Raw genomic sequence first — 13,898 nt, 5'->3', positions numbered from 1 at the left:
TCTTCTAGGAAATGTAAAAGGCCACAAGCTGAACCATTACAGCTGCTCTGTATTGTCCTTTAATTTATAATGCTATCTTACAGGTTTAATTATTGCAATGCAATTTCCTTTTGCATTTATAAAGCCTAGTTCACATTTAAATTAAATGGCTACACTTCTGGGCCATATACTGGCCAATACTGCCCGTACTCTGGCATGAAAAATAACCACATCTGTGTTGTTCAAGGAAATTTAAAAAATAGTTTCCCAAAGCCGGAAGCCACAAAAGCAAGAAATCCAAGGGGATCACGTAATTTTTCTTTCCCGAATAACTTCTAATATTTGTTTTTTTGTGCAGTATTGAAACGTTACCTATTTATTTATTTTAAAAAAATCCCTCAATACCAACATTTTGTGATTGAAAAATCCACAGTGGATGAGCCACATACCTCTCAAGGATAGATCTATATATTTTTAGAAAGAAATAAACAAAGAAAAAACAGTTCTTCATGAAATAGGAAGCTGTGGTTTTGTAAACGTCAATGCAATTTTATGCAATTTTTTTGCCCTCAAATTAAAGCTCAGTGCCACAGTGGATCATGTGCATCCATCTCACCCTGTCCCTAGCAGCCTCCTCTGTAACACCAACCCTAAATCCATAAATGAACTGTAACTTGAATATGTTTTGTTAGAAAACTAAAAATAACAGAGTCCAAAAATGTGAAAAAGTGGAATAAGTTCAGATTCCATGAGCCCAAAAAAGCTGCAGAGTACACACTATGAAGTGGTAACACTCACTAATTTAATTCAGCCTGTCATTGATGACAGTGGGTTTACATTTAGAGGAAGGATTGTGGATATATTGGACAAATTATGTTGAATGTGGAGCTGTCAGGCAGGACGAAAAGAGGCAGACCACAGGGAAGATTCATGCATGCAGTGAGAGAGGACATGCAGAGTGTTGGTGTGACACAAGAGGATGCTGGGGATAAGGTGAGACGGAGGATGATGATCTGCTGTGGAGACTCCCTAAAGGGAGCAGCCAAAAGAAGAAGAATATTAAGATGAATCTGCTAGGTAAAAATATTTATTTAGTGTTAATCTGAATGCCAGGTATAACTAGATAAATATGTAGATAAATATGACAGTGGTTTTTACATATTTTGACTTAGTAGCCAGTAGTTAGCAGTAGTACTAAATTTTCAGCCCTGTGTTGGGTTTTGCTTTTTGTAGTCTGTGGCAGATTATAAAATTATTTTATCAGTAGTAGTCTTTTATTGTGAAGCTGCATAAGCTATGATCAAGTAAAAGTACAATGAGGAACACTAAATAAATAAAGAATCGTTTAAAAGTTGGCAAAGTGGCTCAGTTACACAGTTTAGCTCTGTATATACAATGTATCTGTGTTTGTTATTCAGTTTATGAACTGAACAATGCATTTCCAAATTCTGAACACATTATCAATGACTGCTAAATGACTGTGATTTTTCCTTTCCACAATTAATTCATACAACAAAACACACATTTCAGTTTTTCAAGCGTTCGGGTCAACTTCTGTTGTTTGAATGTGCAATGGGCTATAAATAAAATAACAAAATGACATTCAAAATAAAAAAGGCTCAAACTATTTTGTAGTTTCCCAAATTATAATTTATTTAACAGTATTCAGTGGGTTACATACTGAACTGAGGATAGAAACAAAGCATCAGTCCTATAGCGCTGGTATCGATCCACTACCAATACTGGCGTTGGTATCAATACTGTGGATATTTGGGTCAATCTGCTCATCTCTAGCAATCAGGCTGAGCTATCTCATGAAGGTGATTATAAATCTAAAAAGTGAATACAGGGTTAACATAAGGTTTTCCAAATAAGCCACAAGTGTTGGATCTGACTGATTTTACAAATAAGATATAACTATACGATTTGGAAATATAAGGAGCTTACACACATAGTACAGACTGAAAGCAACACAGCTGCTTCTGACAATTTAGTGGTATAAGTGTCTTTAAAAAGTGTCTTTAAAAGTTTTTCCAAGGGTGGAAAACATGCACTATACTCATAAAATCTATCCTATTTGAGGCCAGGAAGGAAAATCGGCAAAAATGCTGAGTGTGTAAATTAACAGGGTATCAATGCTCCCTGTTAATACTCAGTTGTAATTCCATTAACATTTAGAGGTGCGTGAGACAGTTTTAGTTTTTATTTGTTCATCTGCAGTTCCAGTGTCTGAGAGTAAAGATTAAATATTAAAGATTTAATTGTAATATGCGCATTCGATCAACAAGTCAATTGTCAACAGGTTTTAAGATCATATATTAATGCTTATAGAGTAATGAAATTGTTTGTAGCCAACAGGAAAATGCAGCACTAAAGTTGCATCTAAGAATCTATATTTATTACTGATGCTCATCTGGGAAATGCTTTAGACACTATTATGAAAGCGGATCCTCTTACAGTCTGTACACAGAGGTCTGAGGCATCATCACAGATTGGTGATGCTATATTCCAGATTATTAAGTGGTTAGTAGGCAGTGGTTTCATACGTGTTGATCTTAAATCTTAATCTTTTAATCTTGAATATAGCATGAAGTTGTTATGGTAATGTTACCAGCTGAGAAGTGAATCACCTTCATATCACTGAAAACCCAGGGTTAAATATGACGATACCTGGATAAGCCCAAGTCCTCTTTTTGTGCTGAAGTTTTCTCTTTAAAAGTTACGGAAAATTCCTGTAAGGCAACAAAATTACTGCATTTTAATACAAGGTCTGAAATGTCCTTTATACCTTATGACAGCTGGAGATTTGCTGAGCTCCTTCTCCTTCACTATTTCATTCCCCGGGAGAAAAAAAAAATCTCTGGATTACTCTTTTTCTTTTTAAAAAAAATCTTGATGATATTTTGGCACAGGAGTGCTGGGCTCTTGTGTTTGTTTTGATGACTTGATGGCAGTAATTACAGCTATGTTCCTCTGTTGTTTTTCACTGCTTTACTTTCTTTTTTCATTTCTAATACCAACCTCTTTTCATTTGCAGTTCACGGGCACCGATTCTGTACTTTAAGATTCATTCTCCTTGAATTTCTTTTTAATTTCATTTCAGTGCTTCACTAGTTGGATTCAGCTGCTTTCATATGATAGTAGACCAGTCTCTTGCATCAATTTTTTTCTATTTTCCATTGAGTTTTGACCTTATGCTTAATGTGTTTAAGCATTTAAATACCAGTTGATGACACAAATCTGCGGTTTTGAGGCTGACTGGTTGTGCTGGTTTAACTGACAGTTCTTCCAGTGGAAAAACTGGAAGCCACCCTCTACAACCATCTGACAAAATGTTCTGCCTGACTTTCCAGGACTGGGGCAGACCAGGAGATGTGGCAGCGTTGGGTGTGTGTTGGCACGTGCCTGGACCGGAGGAGGAAAGCTTTGTTTTCCATCTTTTGTCCCACCTCCTGCACCCTGAGCTGCAACGAATCAAGGGCCATGTCTCTGGAGAGCAGCCAATGAGCAGGTGTACTGTCATTTCTCTCAGTTTTAAGTATTCAGACGCAATTAGGCACACTCACAAAGATAACAAATAAAGGTGTAGCCTGTCATTAGTGATAAATGAGCTTTGCCTGCTTCCAGAAATTACATGACTTCAGTCTTAAATATCTGTATTTTTTTAAGCCTAATTAGGGGTAAAGAGGGGGAATGTTAAATTCAGCTGCCAAGAAATTCAGAAATTCCTTGAACATATAAACACACGCGCTCAGTGAGCTCATGTGTTGCCTGATTCCCAGAGAGGAGTTGTTGCAGAGTCTCGCTATTGTGCAGCACTGCCTTCTTGGAGCTGGAAATCTGCTGCCCCCACTGGATGGACCACACGCATCCGACCTGTGAGCCCTATACCTGCATCACACATGGACACACACCTCCTACACACGCACACACACACACACACACACACACACACACACACACACACACACACACACACACACACACATATATATATATATATATATAGATATATATATGTATATATGAAACAAAAACATCATGCAGTCTTGTCACGTTTTGCTCCTTACACTTTGCTTCTTGTCAGGGTTTCCTCCATGGTGAATCTTGGGGAGGTCAAGCTGTATATAGGTGTTGACTACGGTATGAAAACAGCCACATAACACATATTTACAAACACTCAATCTCCCATTAGTTTCTGTTGGCAATGCGGCCACTCATCCTGTATTCTGTGCCCATACGGGGCTTCTGTATTTCTTCTATCCCTCCCCCTCCAGATGCTTCAAGGGACAACTACCGAGAGTCCATCTGCCAAACCATGAGACTGCTGCTACGTGAGTGAAGATTTTAACTTCACCACAATCCAGTTGAAATGTCTTTGCATAATTTACCTGTATCCACTTCTCTTAATCCAGATCACATCTTAGAGCACTCAGAGGATGATACAAAGTCACTGTTTGTCATTATTAAGGTATCCTTCTCTTTTTATTCTTTATATGAAATGTTGTTAGTTTATCCTGCAGCAGGCCTGCAAAGGTCTCACAGCACCCTTTGTCTGTCTGCCTGACTGCAGATCATCAGTGACCTCATGTTTTTCCGAGGCACTCAGAAGAAGGAGTTTGACTCACGCTGGAAAAGCTTCACCCTCGTCAAGAAGTCCATGGAAAACAGGGTGAGTTGGAAAAGTACACAAACTTACTGGTTGCTTGTTTCAATGAGTCATTTACAAGGTGATTTCAATACTTTGCTTTTTTACTTTTGCAGCTTCTCGGGAAGAAGCAGCACATTAGAGCCCTACTCATTGACCGGATTTTGCTCCAGCATGAGGTTTGTTTGATAAAAACACTGTGCCTGGTCATGAAAAAAATATTGGTGGGTTTTTGAAAGGGTATACATTACCGGTGTAAACATAACTTTCCACTCATGATTCACCAAAACAACACAGTAATAATTTGACTGAGAACACTATTTTCTTCACATTTTTAATAGATATTTCAGTATATTATCGTATTTTTTTTACTTAACCGCTGAAAGTCTGATGTCAAAAAAGTCATAATTGACATGCAATCTAGAATTTAAATGAGGATTGTATTTTTGTGTGAATAGATGAGAAAGATGGTTGTGGAGGGGAGTGAATATAAAGTGGTTCATCAGGATCTGCTCTGTGATCTGCTGCTGCTTTCTACCAGCACTTATAGCCAGGTAAAAAAATAATAAAGTAAAACACACATTAAAAAAAATCATGTAACAATAACATCATACGTCCACCAAGACCTAAAATTCCTTATACACCATGCAAGAACTGAGTCTCTGGATCTGGACTAGTGTGTGATTTTTTTTTTTATATTATATTTTAATATTTGTTAATATTAAAATGTCCCATCTAACAATGATGACAAAATCTTCCAAATCGTCCCAATTCAGTTTTGGATCACCTCCAAAATGTGTCTGTCTGTAACTGCTTGTGCAGGCCTGCTAACCACAAATAAACAAAACAAATCACGTAACTTGACAGAGTTAATTAAATAGTTAATGAAGAACTGATCTGCTGACTTCTATATTCATGATGGCACTTTTGATATAAGCAAAAAAGTGTGAGAATGCATGCATGTGCATCTGTAAAACTATGTGTGCGTGTTCGTCCTTGCAGGTACGCAGCAGGGCACAGAATGTGCTTATGGCTGCCTTGGGAACCTATAGTTTCTCTTACAGAGACCTCATTCCCCGAATCCTACAACTGTTGTCGCCACAACACACTGGTGTCACGCAGCAGCAGTTTAAGGTACTGTGCATGCAAACACAGGAATGCATCACTTGTTTGTCATACTGGTCACTCTCCGTGGTGCTGAAACGTCATCTGTAGTGCTAAATTTTGTCCTCAGTAGGTGGCCTCATTGTCCTGCACTGGTCACTGCTTTGGAAGCTTTACTGCTTCCTTTTTGGCAAGTAGGCCTTGACCCATCCTACATCGTTGCCTCTTTCTTTCTGATATCTTCTTATATCTCAAAAAGAAAATGTTTCAGTATAGGAGTCATTATTAACCTTATACAGTCATTTTTTAATGAAACAGTGGTTCCTCTGTGCAATGTACTTAGAAAATAGCAATGGCAATGCGAACAACTCCTAGACAAAAAGTCACTATTATCACCAGCTGTGGTTTGTATACACGGGAGAAGCTTTGCAGTTTCTGTATTACAGCACTGGCCTGTGTAAGCCTGGTATTCTAAGCAAAAAAATGTGATTTAAACCATTTTCACACATTCACTGCAGCCCTGAACTTTTCTTGAACTTACCCAACAGGGGTGCGTATGAAGATAAAAATTTGACACTGTCAGATCACAGATTAGCCGGTCTTTATCCTGCAAAAGCTGTGACAGATTTCACTGTTGTACAATACGCTGGAGGATTCACAGCTACCATATGTCATCCTGCGCACTTTTTCCACACTTTCACCACATGTATGAGTAATTCTAGTAATGTGACAAAGGACAAATGCAGCCTTATCCTGATATATTCATGTGTGAAAATGGTTTACGTTGCTGTTTCATTCTATTGTTTCCCATTCATTTGTGTAATTGGGCAAAAATAACTGTACTAGCAACATAATCACATTGTTTATAGTATTGGACAGAATATGTGGTTTTAAGCAAGATGCTTGACCTGAATTTCTGTCAAAATTGCATATATAAGGAAAAAAAAACAAAACAATTTAAAGACACTGTTCGAGGATTGAACAGTGTCCGTGGTTGCTCTGCTTCCACGTCTGCAATGTTGTTGTTTCGAATTGCTGTTTCTGTGGCTGTGATCAGATCCATCAGTGGGATTTGTCACAGTGCCACAGCAAAGCTCAACCGTTTTGCAAGGATGTTTTTCTCTGCTTGGGTGAGTTGTCTGTCAGACAAATTTTTCACCCACTTGTCCACATCAATTGTCATTGATCAATGGTCATTAATCAGTGGTTGTTGATCAATGGTCATGACAATTTGCATATTAATGATCAAGAAACGGACCTCACGGCCCATTATTTGTCAGTGGTGCTAGTTTCAGTCATTGTGGAGATGCACTGTTTATATTACTGGGGAAACCTGCTGTCAGCAGTCTCAGATGTTTCTCCCACTACATCCAGATGATAAGAATCAACTTTTTGGAAATTATCTAAAAGATTAATGAATTTAATTTAGTTTCAATAAATATGGGGCAAGTTTGTTACATGAACCAGGCGACACACAGCAGCATTTTTAGGCTGAGGTAGTTTGTGATGCTGGTTTCTAGTGCCTTTAAAATACAATAAAATTAATAGTAATAATTCCATGTTAATAACCCATACAGAGAATAACTGTTTAACCAAATAAAGATTTACATAGAGACACCTTGAAATTTCCAATCAATGCTCCAAATGTTACTGAACCCAGAACTGTGAAGAACCACAAAATCACTGAGCACTTGTGGAGCCCAATGTAAACACGTAAATATTAAATTTAACATGTTTAGCTTCTTAAGCACATTGCAAAAGTGCACACTTACAGTTATCATCATCATAACTTATAGTATCATTACATAATATCACAAGAATGTTCTAAATATTTAAAAAACATGACCATCATTTGCAAATTTTTGAAGCTGTGAAGATACACCTAGTATCTCTTTTAATGTTTGTACATATGTGCATTTTTTCACAGGGTGCTCTGTACTGCCTTCTGGGTATGTACAGTGGTATTCCTATGGCCAGTGCAAGGGACTGGGAATGGGTTGGGCAGGTGTGGCCCGCTCTGGTCCACTGCGGCTTATCACCCACAATGAGCCTGGAAAAACCCTCAATCGGTCGTCTGCTTGATGACATCACTGACAGGATCCTTCGCCAGCATGACACTATCGGAATCAACTTCACTGTGAGCAAAGTGATCATTAACCATCAAAATGCTACCATCACCTGATACTTTTTGTAACCGTGTGCTGCTCCCCTTTGCCCACTTCTACCTCTAGGTGTCTGAGGGATGTGTAGAAGTAGCCATTCAGATTGCACAATCGAAAAATCCCACACCTTGTTTAGAGGCACCATCCAAAGAGGAGATAAAAGAAGGGCTTCAGCGTCAGCGAATTAGAAATGTGGTTGCTGCACGGTAGGGATAACAAGTAGATTTCTCTTGTTCATTGAAAGTCTTTTTGAAGTTTTTCACATGATATCCCATGAAGATTCTATATTTTTGTCATACTGAACATGACACAGCCACCGCTGGCTGCTAGGCCAAAATGTGTATTCCCTAACAGTTGGCAGTGGCTTGTGGAGGTTGCTGGGAGAAATGGTTTGGTTTGCTGGTGGGTTGCCACATTTACCTGTAGTTTTTTTGGGGGGGTAAATTTTTCTGCAAATACTTGCTAACTACTTGAAAATATGTGAAGCAAACTGGAAATGCAGAAGGTTTGTGCCTCAACGCCATAGCCAACATGTTTTAAAAAGTGCAGCTTTTACTTTGAAGTTGAATTTTCTCCATTTCTGGTTTGAGCTGTACTTTTCACAGTTTCAATACAGCTCGGAGAGTACCACGACAGTGTTTGTAGATAACTGTCACTGGCACTTCTATTCAAACATTAGCAATATCCTCATGACGAAAGGAGTCACAAGCAGAGATGGGCAGTAACGCGTTACTTGTAACGCGTTACTGTAATCCGATTACTTTTTTCAAGTAACGAGTAAAGTAAGGGATTACTATTGCAAAAACGGTAATTAGATTACCGTTACTTTCCCGTAGGAACGCTGCGTTACTAAAACCGTGGTTTTTTTGCGAGAATGTCTCATGACAGTGACGTAAGCAAGTGCGACGTTTGTGACAACAGCTGTCTGCAGATCAACAGTGGATAATATATCGAGTGCGGGAGAGAGTATGAGCGTGCAGCGTTTAAAGCGTGGAAGTACTGACCTTACTTTAAGTTTGATTCCATAAAAAGTGACAAAAACATTAGCGTCCCTTGTGCGTGGGAAGAAAACTTCTTTTTACAGCGAAAAAAACCCCTAAACTTCCAAGCAAGCACCGAGTGCGCAACGACGTAAAGGGAAATTCACAGAGAAACTCGCGGATTCTTCCACTGACCGCCGCAGCACACCTGCACCAGGGTAAACCTCCGCCTACCCTACTCCTGCTTTACAGGTGAAAATAGAGCAAAAGGACCGCTAGTCTTTGATTTTATTTATTTTCTGCTGTGTTTTACTTGCATCTATTTGAAAGAGTGAGTGTAAACACACAAAAAAAAAAATTATGTGCTGGAATGTGCAGAAAATAGGTTTAAATATTAAACAAATTTCTTCCAGTCAGAGAATGTTGCATATAATTAAATTTTTGCTTGATGCATAAAGTTAAAAGATTAAAACTAATAAAACAAGTTTTAAAAAGGGACCTTTCCATTTGATTACATTTTGTATGATGGATTATGTAGAAAAAGTAGAATTGGGCTGAAAGATCTATCGCTTTATCTCCTATTCAGGTTGTAAATCGTGTTTTTAAAAAGTAACTAAGTAACTAAGTAATCAATTACTTTTGAAAATAAGTAATCAGTAAAGTAACGGGATTACTTTTTTGGGGAAGTAATCAGTAATTAGTTACTGATTACTTTTTTCAAGTAACTTGACCAACACTGGTCACAAGTAGGTTTTCCCACTTGTTAGGTAAAAAAGGCAACACACTTTTTTTATCTAACAATCGATGGTTGTGAAGTTCTCATCAACTAGTCTGTGTGATTGAACTTTTTTCCCAGTGACTAGCATCAACCTCCAGCAACCACTTGCAGCCAGTCTGGGAATACTTTCCCCCTCTACACCAGTGGTTCCAGGCTCTAAGTCTGTGTGACTGGGCCCCAATGCAGTTGATCACTTGATTGATGTTGTCACATTTTGAAAATGGCAGACAAGTTAACATTACGTGATTAGTGGTCATGTGTCTGCAAAACCCGAATATTCCTATAATATATTATTAGGTTTGTAATATGTAAAATTTTGGTAGTTTAGTAGCCGGGGGTGGTACTACTAACCAACACCTGTTTTTATTTTGTACAGGAAATATGAAAAGTTAGTCAATGACCTCTTGGACTGCCTTGAAGACAGAGACTTGTAGGTTTTCTCTCCAACTGTTTATGTGTTTTGAGATGTTAGAATACACTAAAGCTGTTTTCACACATAAACTTCCATTTCTGTTTACGCTACAGAGGTGCACAAAGAGCCAAATATCCAATACAGTCGGATTTGACATTGATCCGTCTTTGACCTGCCAACTCCCTAGTACAAAGTCTAAGTGATGTTGAATTCCGCCATAAAAAATACATTGAATGTCATGTGTGCTACCTCCTGCAAGCTTTATCGAGCCATCTCTCTTGCCTAAACCAAGGAAGTATTTCCAGTAGTGCAAACATGTTTGAAACCGACTATTTCCTTCTGTGTGCTACATGTGAAACCTGGAAAATATCCAAACCAAGTCTCCAGAAAACTGTCCAAAGTTTCTGTGTGAAAACAGCATGAGTAAGCTATATAGTACTGTATATTCTGCACTTTTGATTCTCACAAGCAGCTCCAAAAGAACTGACCCATATTTGTTCCGTCAAAGGATCCACCTAATTAAAAAACAAAATGTTATTCTTATAGCATCTTTAAAAACAATAGTCATATTGTGCTTCAACAGACAAGCAAAAAGAATACAAGTTCATACAAGATCATTTCAAACAGAAAGCCAAATAGTAAGCCCAAACAAAAGAAGATAACATGAAAGTAGATTTGAGATAAAGAAAGAAAGAAAAAGAGATGCAGTATAAAACACAAATTGACATTATAAATAATAGATACTAATAAATAAAAGAAATAAAGACTAGAGGAGAAATCAAGACTACTGAACACATAAGAGGCTATAAGTGATGACAACACATAAAAACAGTTGTACAAAAATGAGTTTTCAGAAGTGATTTAAAGGTAGTCACTGATTCTGTGAGTCTTGTCTCCTCAGGCAGGTCATCCAGAGTTGAGGGGACCTGCTGGTAAAAGCACGAGCACCTTTAGATTTAAGCTTGGAGTTTGGAGTAGCCCTAAGGGAACCACCTGAGGATCTAAAGCTGCAGACTGGCTTATACGGAGTCAACATTTCTGCTAGGTAGCTTGGGGCCAGGCCCAGACAAGCTTTAAAAGTGATTAGTAGAATCTTAAAATCAATTTGAAAATGTAGAGCCAATGGAAAGAAGCCAGGATGTGACGCTGTCTGCTTGTGCTGCTTGTAATGCTTGGCAGTAGAAAATAGAGCTGAGACATAGCTCTGCATTTCTATTATTACCAACTCTTTATTTTTTTATATATGCCTGTGATTCAGACCCTGGAAGTTTGAGCACATGGCCACAGACTGGCTATCTCTCTTGTTGAGGGAAGATCACCCACTTCCCCCTGACGCTGTCCTCTACTTCACACAGAGCCTCGTGCATGATTCCATCAGCATACGCAAGGTCTGTGTGTATGTGTATATCTGTATGAGCTTTGGTTCATGTGAAGTTTCCAGTACACTGTATGTTCCAGACAAGCCAGGGTCAGATAGCAGGGAATCCGAGCATTTTATAGTAAAGCTGAACTATAATGAAAACCCAGATCATTATTAGAGTCATTATGGTTGAATTAATAGTAATTTTTAGCTCATATGACTGAAGAACCAGTGAGCTCCTACCATTGCGAGGCATATTAGGCAGATTTTAGTAAGCTTGGAAGTAAATTTATTTATATAGTGCCTTTCACAAATCACATAAAAACAAATATACAATAAAATAAAATGAAATGCCACCTGATTGCTACTTTTAAAAAATTAACCTTAAGGTGTTTTTGACATCTGCTCAGTTTATAGATGATAGAAAGGAAGTCAGTGTTCCAAAGAAGGGGGCTATAATTGCAAAGGCTCTGTCTCCTTTAGGTTTCAGTCTAGATTTGGGGATAACAAGGATAACAAGGTCTGATCATAAGACCTGAGAGTCCTGCTGGTGACATATGGCTACAAAAGTTCAGTTATGTTGGAGGGCACTTCACCATGCAAGGTCCTAAAGGTGGAAAACTGAATTTTGAATTGAATTCTGAATCTAATGGGGAGCCGTGGGGTCAGCAGAGGTGTGTTGTGAGAGCACTTGAAGGAGCTGTTGCAGCATCGTTTTTGTGCAAGCTGTAGATGACCCAAGGAGGTTTTACTGAGGGAGATGAAGACTGAGTCGCAGTAGTTCAAACGAGATAAAACAAAAGTATCAATTAGATATACATTTAGATATAATATGGGGAGGTTTACTGATATTTCTTAATTAATGAAAACAAAAATGAACCAGACCCTTAACCAGTTCTTTATCAGAACTTGCCCCTGGGTTGCTTATGTGTACTTTAACGTAGCTAGAGAGCAATCCTGGATTTCCAATAACCCGGGGAACCAGGCTTTCTGGGGCATAAATAATGATCTCTGTATTTTTATTTTCATTCAGATGGAGTAAATAATCTAACATTCATGATTTTTTTTAACAGTTCAATGATTTTTTTAAGATAAATAATAATAATAAAAAAAAACAGGTTTAAAAGTGATGTAAAGCTGAATATTACTGGCATAACATTGATAAGTGATATGAGTAAATGATCACAAAAGCTGACATAAAGAGAGAAAATGGAATACAAGTGAAACAGGATCCAGAACAGAACCCTGTGGAACACCGTGTGTGATGATTTGTAATTAGATGTGGCTGTTCACCCAAACTCACGGTCAAGGTTTTCCATTTCCATTTTCACAGCATAAACTGCACAATACTTAAAATTTCATTGTTTTTTATTATTTTGTCACTGAAATCTGTATAAGTGAAAAATATCTCTTGTTCTTTGTTCCTCTTTTAGCAGCTTGCAAATTAGTTCCACAAAGACTAAAAGCAACTACACAAAAACAAGAGGGAGTCAGATTTAATCCTAGACCAGACACTGTGTTTTTGGGCATGAGTCAAGAATCAATTTGCTCATCAATACTGACAAATACACATATAATGGGATAAAACGCTAGATCTTTATAAGGCTGTGAGATCAGCACAGGATCACGAGCACAGAAGGTGGTCACACTGAGCCAGACAGCAGTTGCTACACAACGTGAGAGCTGCAGGTTTTGAAAAACGCACATTAGCGCTCTGGCTAAAATCCCCTTTTTTATTTAACTTCTCTTGTCCTGCTCTTTAGCTTGTTGGATAACCGAACACTCGCTGTGTAAAAGTGCTGTGCTCACATCAATTTGCAGGATACATAATTAATTGCTCAGCTGCAGACCATTAAACAGCATGTAAACGTACCTGCAAGTGTCACTGAAATCCAGTTAGAATCTGTTGTGCTTTCAAATCACAACTTGCAACACAGTTTGCAGTTACTGCTACTTACCCAAAATATAGACAAAATACTTCTTCCTTTTTAATAATGAAAAAAGAGAAAATTTAAAAATGTTACAATGACTGCAAAAAGAGGTAATGAATGATTTTATGATTATATATATTTGTGCACTGCAGTCTAGTCATCTGCACATTCAACAACCATTTCTTTTTATTTATTTATTTTTTTTCTCTGTAAAAGCGGCTCATGCAAAGTGTAGAATTTATTGAAAACACAGCTAGAGTTTCACTTTTACAGTTATTTGTTTGTATTCAGGTGTGTAATTGAGCAAAATGTCATACCTCTCCAAAGCATAACTGAACAGCGCAGACAAAAGAAAAGAGTGTGAGCTAAGCAAAAAGAGACCTGTGAAAAAAGTGCAATTTAATGGAGCTAAGACACAAAAACTATCATAAAAAGCAGAAACAATTCAAAGATTAGCTACAACACTGAGACCAGGCTGTTCTCCAGTTCGCTATCAAACGACTGCCGGTAGTGTCAGCATTTTTTAATACCCACAGCACTTTTA

At 37.9% G+C, this 13,898-nt stretch overlaps 1 protein-coding gene across 1 annotated transcript in view; it reads left to right on the top strand.

The window, feature by feature from the left end:
* The window catches only part of psme4b (proteasome activator subunit 4b), a 46,653-nt gene that overhangs the window by 19,657 nt on the left and 13,098 nt on the right, over positions 1-13,898 (top strand). Inside the window, exons 20-32 of the mRNA XM_084937436.1 lie at positions 3,333-3,490; positions 3,762-3,857; positions 4,067-4,122; positions 4,257-4,313; positions 4,395-4,450; positions 4,553-4,651; positions 4,744-4,806; positions 5,086-5,181; positions 5,630-5,761; positions 7,659-7,868; positions 7,963-8,099; positions 10,028-10,081; positions 11,322-11,451. Coding sequence (XP_084793562.1) covers positions 3,333-3,490; positions 3,762-3,857; positions 4,067-4,122; positions 4,257-4,313; positions 4,395-4,450; positions 4,553-4,651; positions 4,744-4,806; positions 5,086-5,181; positions 5,630-5,761; positions 7,659-7,868; positions 7,963-8,099; positions 10,028-10,081; positions 11,322-11,451 — 1,344 coding nt within the window. The remainder of the gene's footprint in view (positions 1-3,332; positions 3,491-3,761; positions 3,858-4,066; positions 4,123-4,256; positions 4,314-4,394; positions 4,451-4,552; positions 4,652-4,743; positions 4,807-5,085; positions 5,182-5,629; positions 5,762-7,658; positions 7,869-7,962; positions 8,100-10,027; positions 10,082-11,321; positions 11,452-13,898) is intronic.

This window comes from Perissodus microlepis, chromosome 8 (genome assembly GCF_051167445.1).
Source record: "Perissodus microlepis isolate ML-2025 ecotype Zambia chromosome 8, ASM5116744v1, whole genome shotgun sequence".
Classification (NCBI taxonomy): domain Eukaryota; kingdom Metazoa; phylum Chordata; class Actinopteri; order Cichliformes; family Cichlidae; genus Perissodus; species Perissodus microlepis.
The sequence above is the reverse complement of the archived record's forward strand: the minus strand, read 5'-3'. Positions and strand labels throughout refer to the sequence as shown.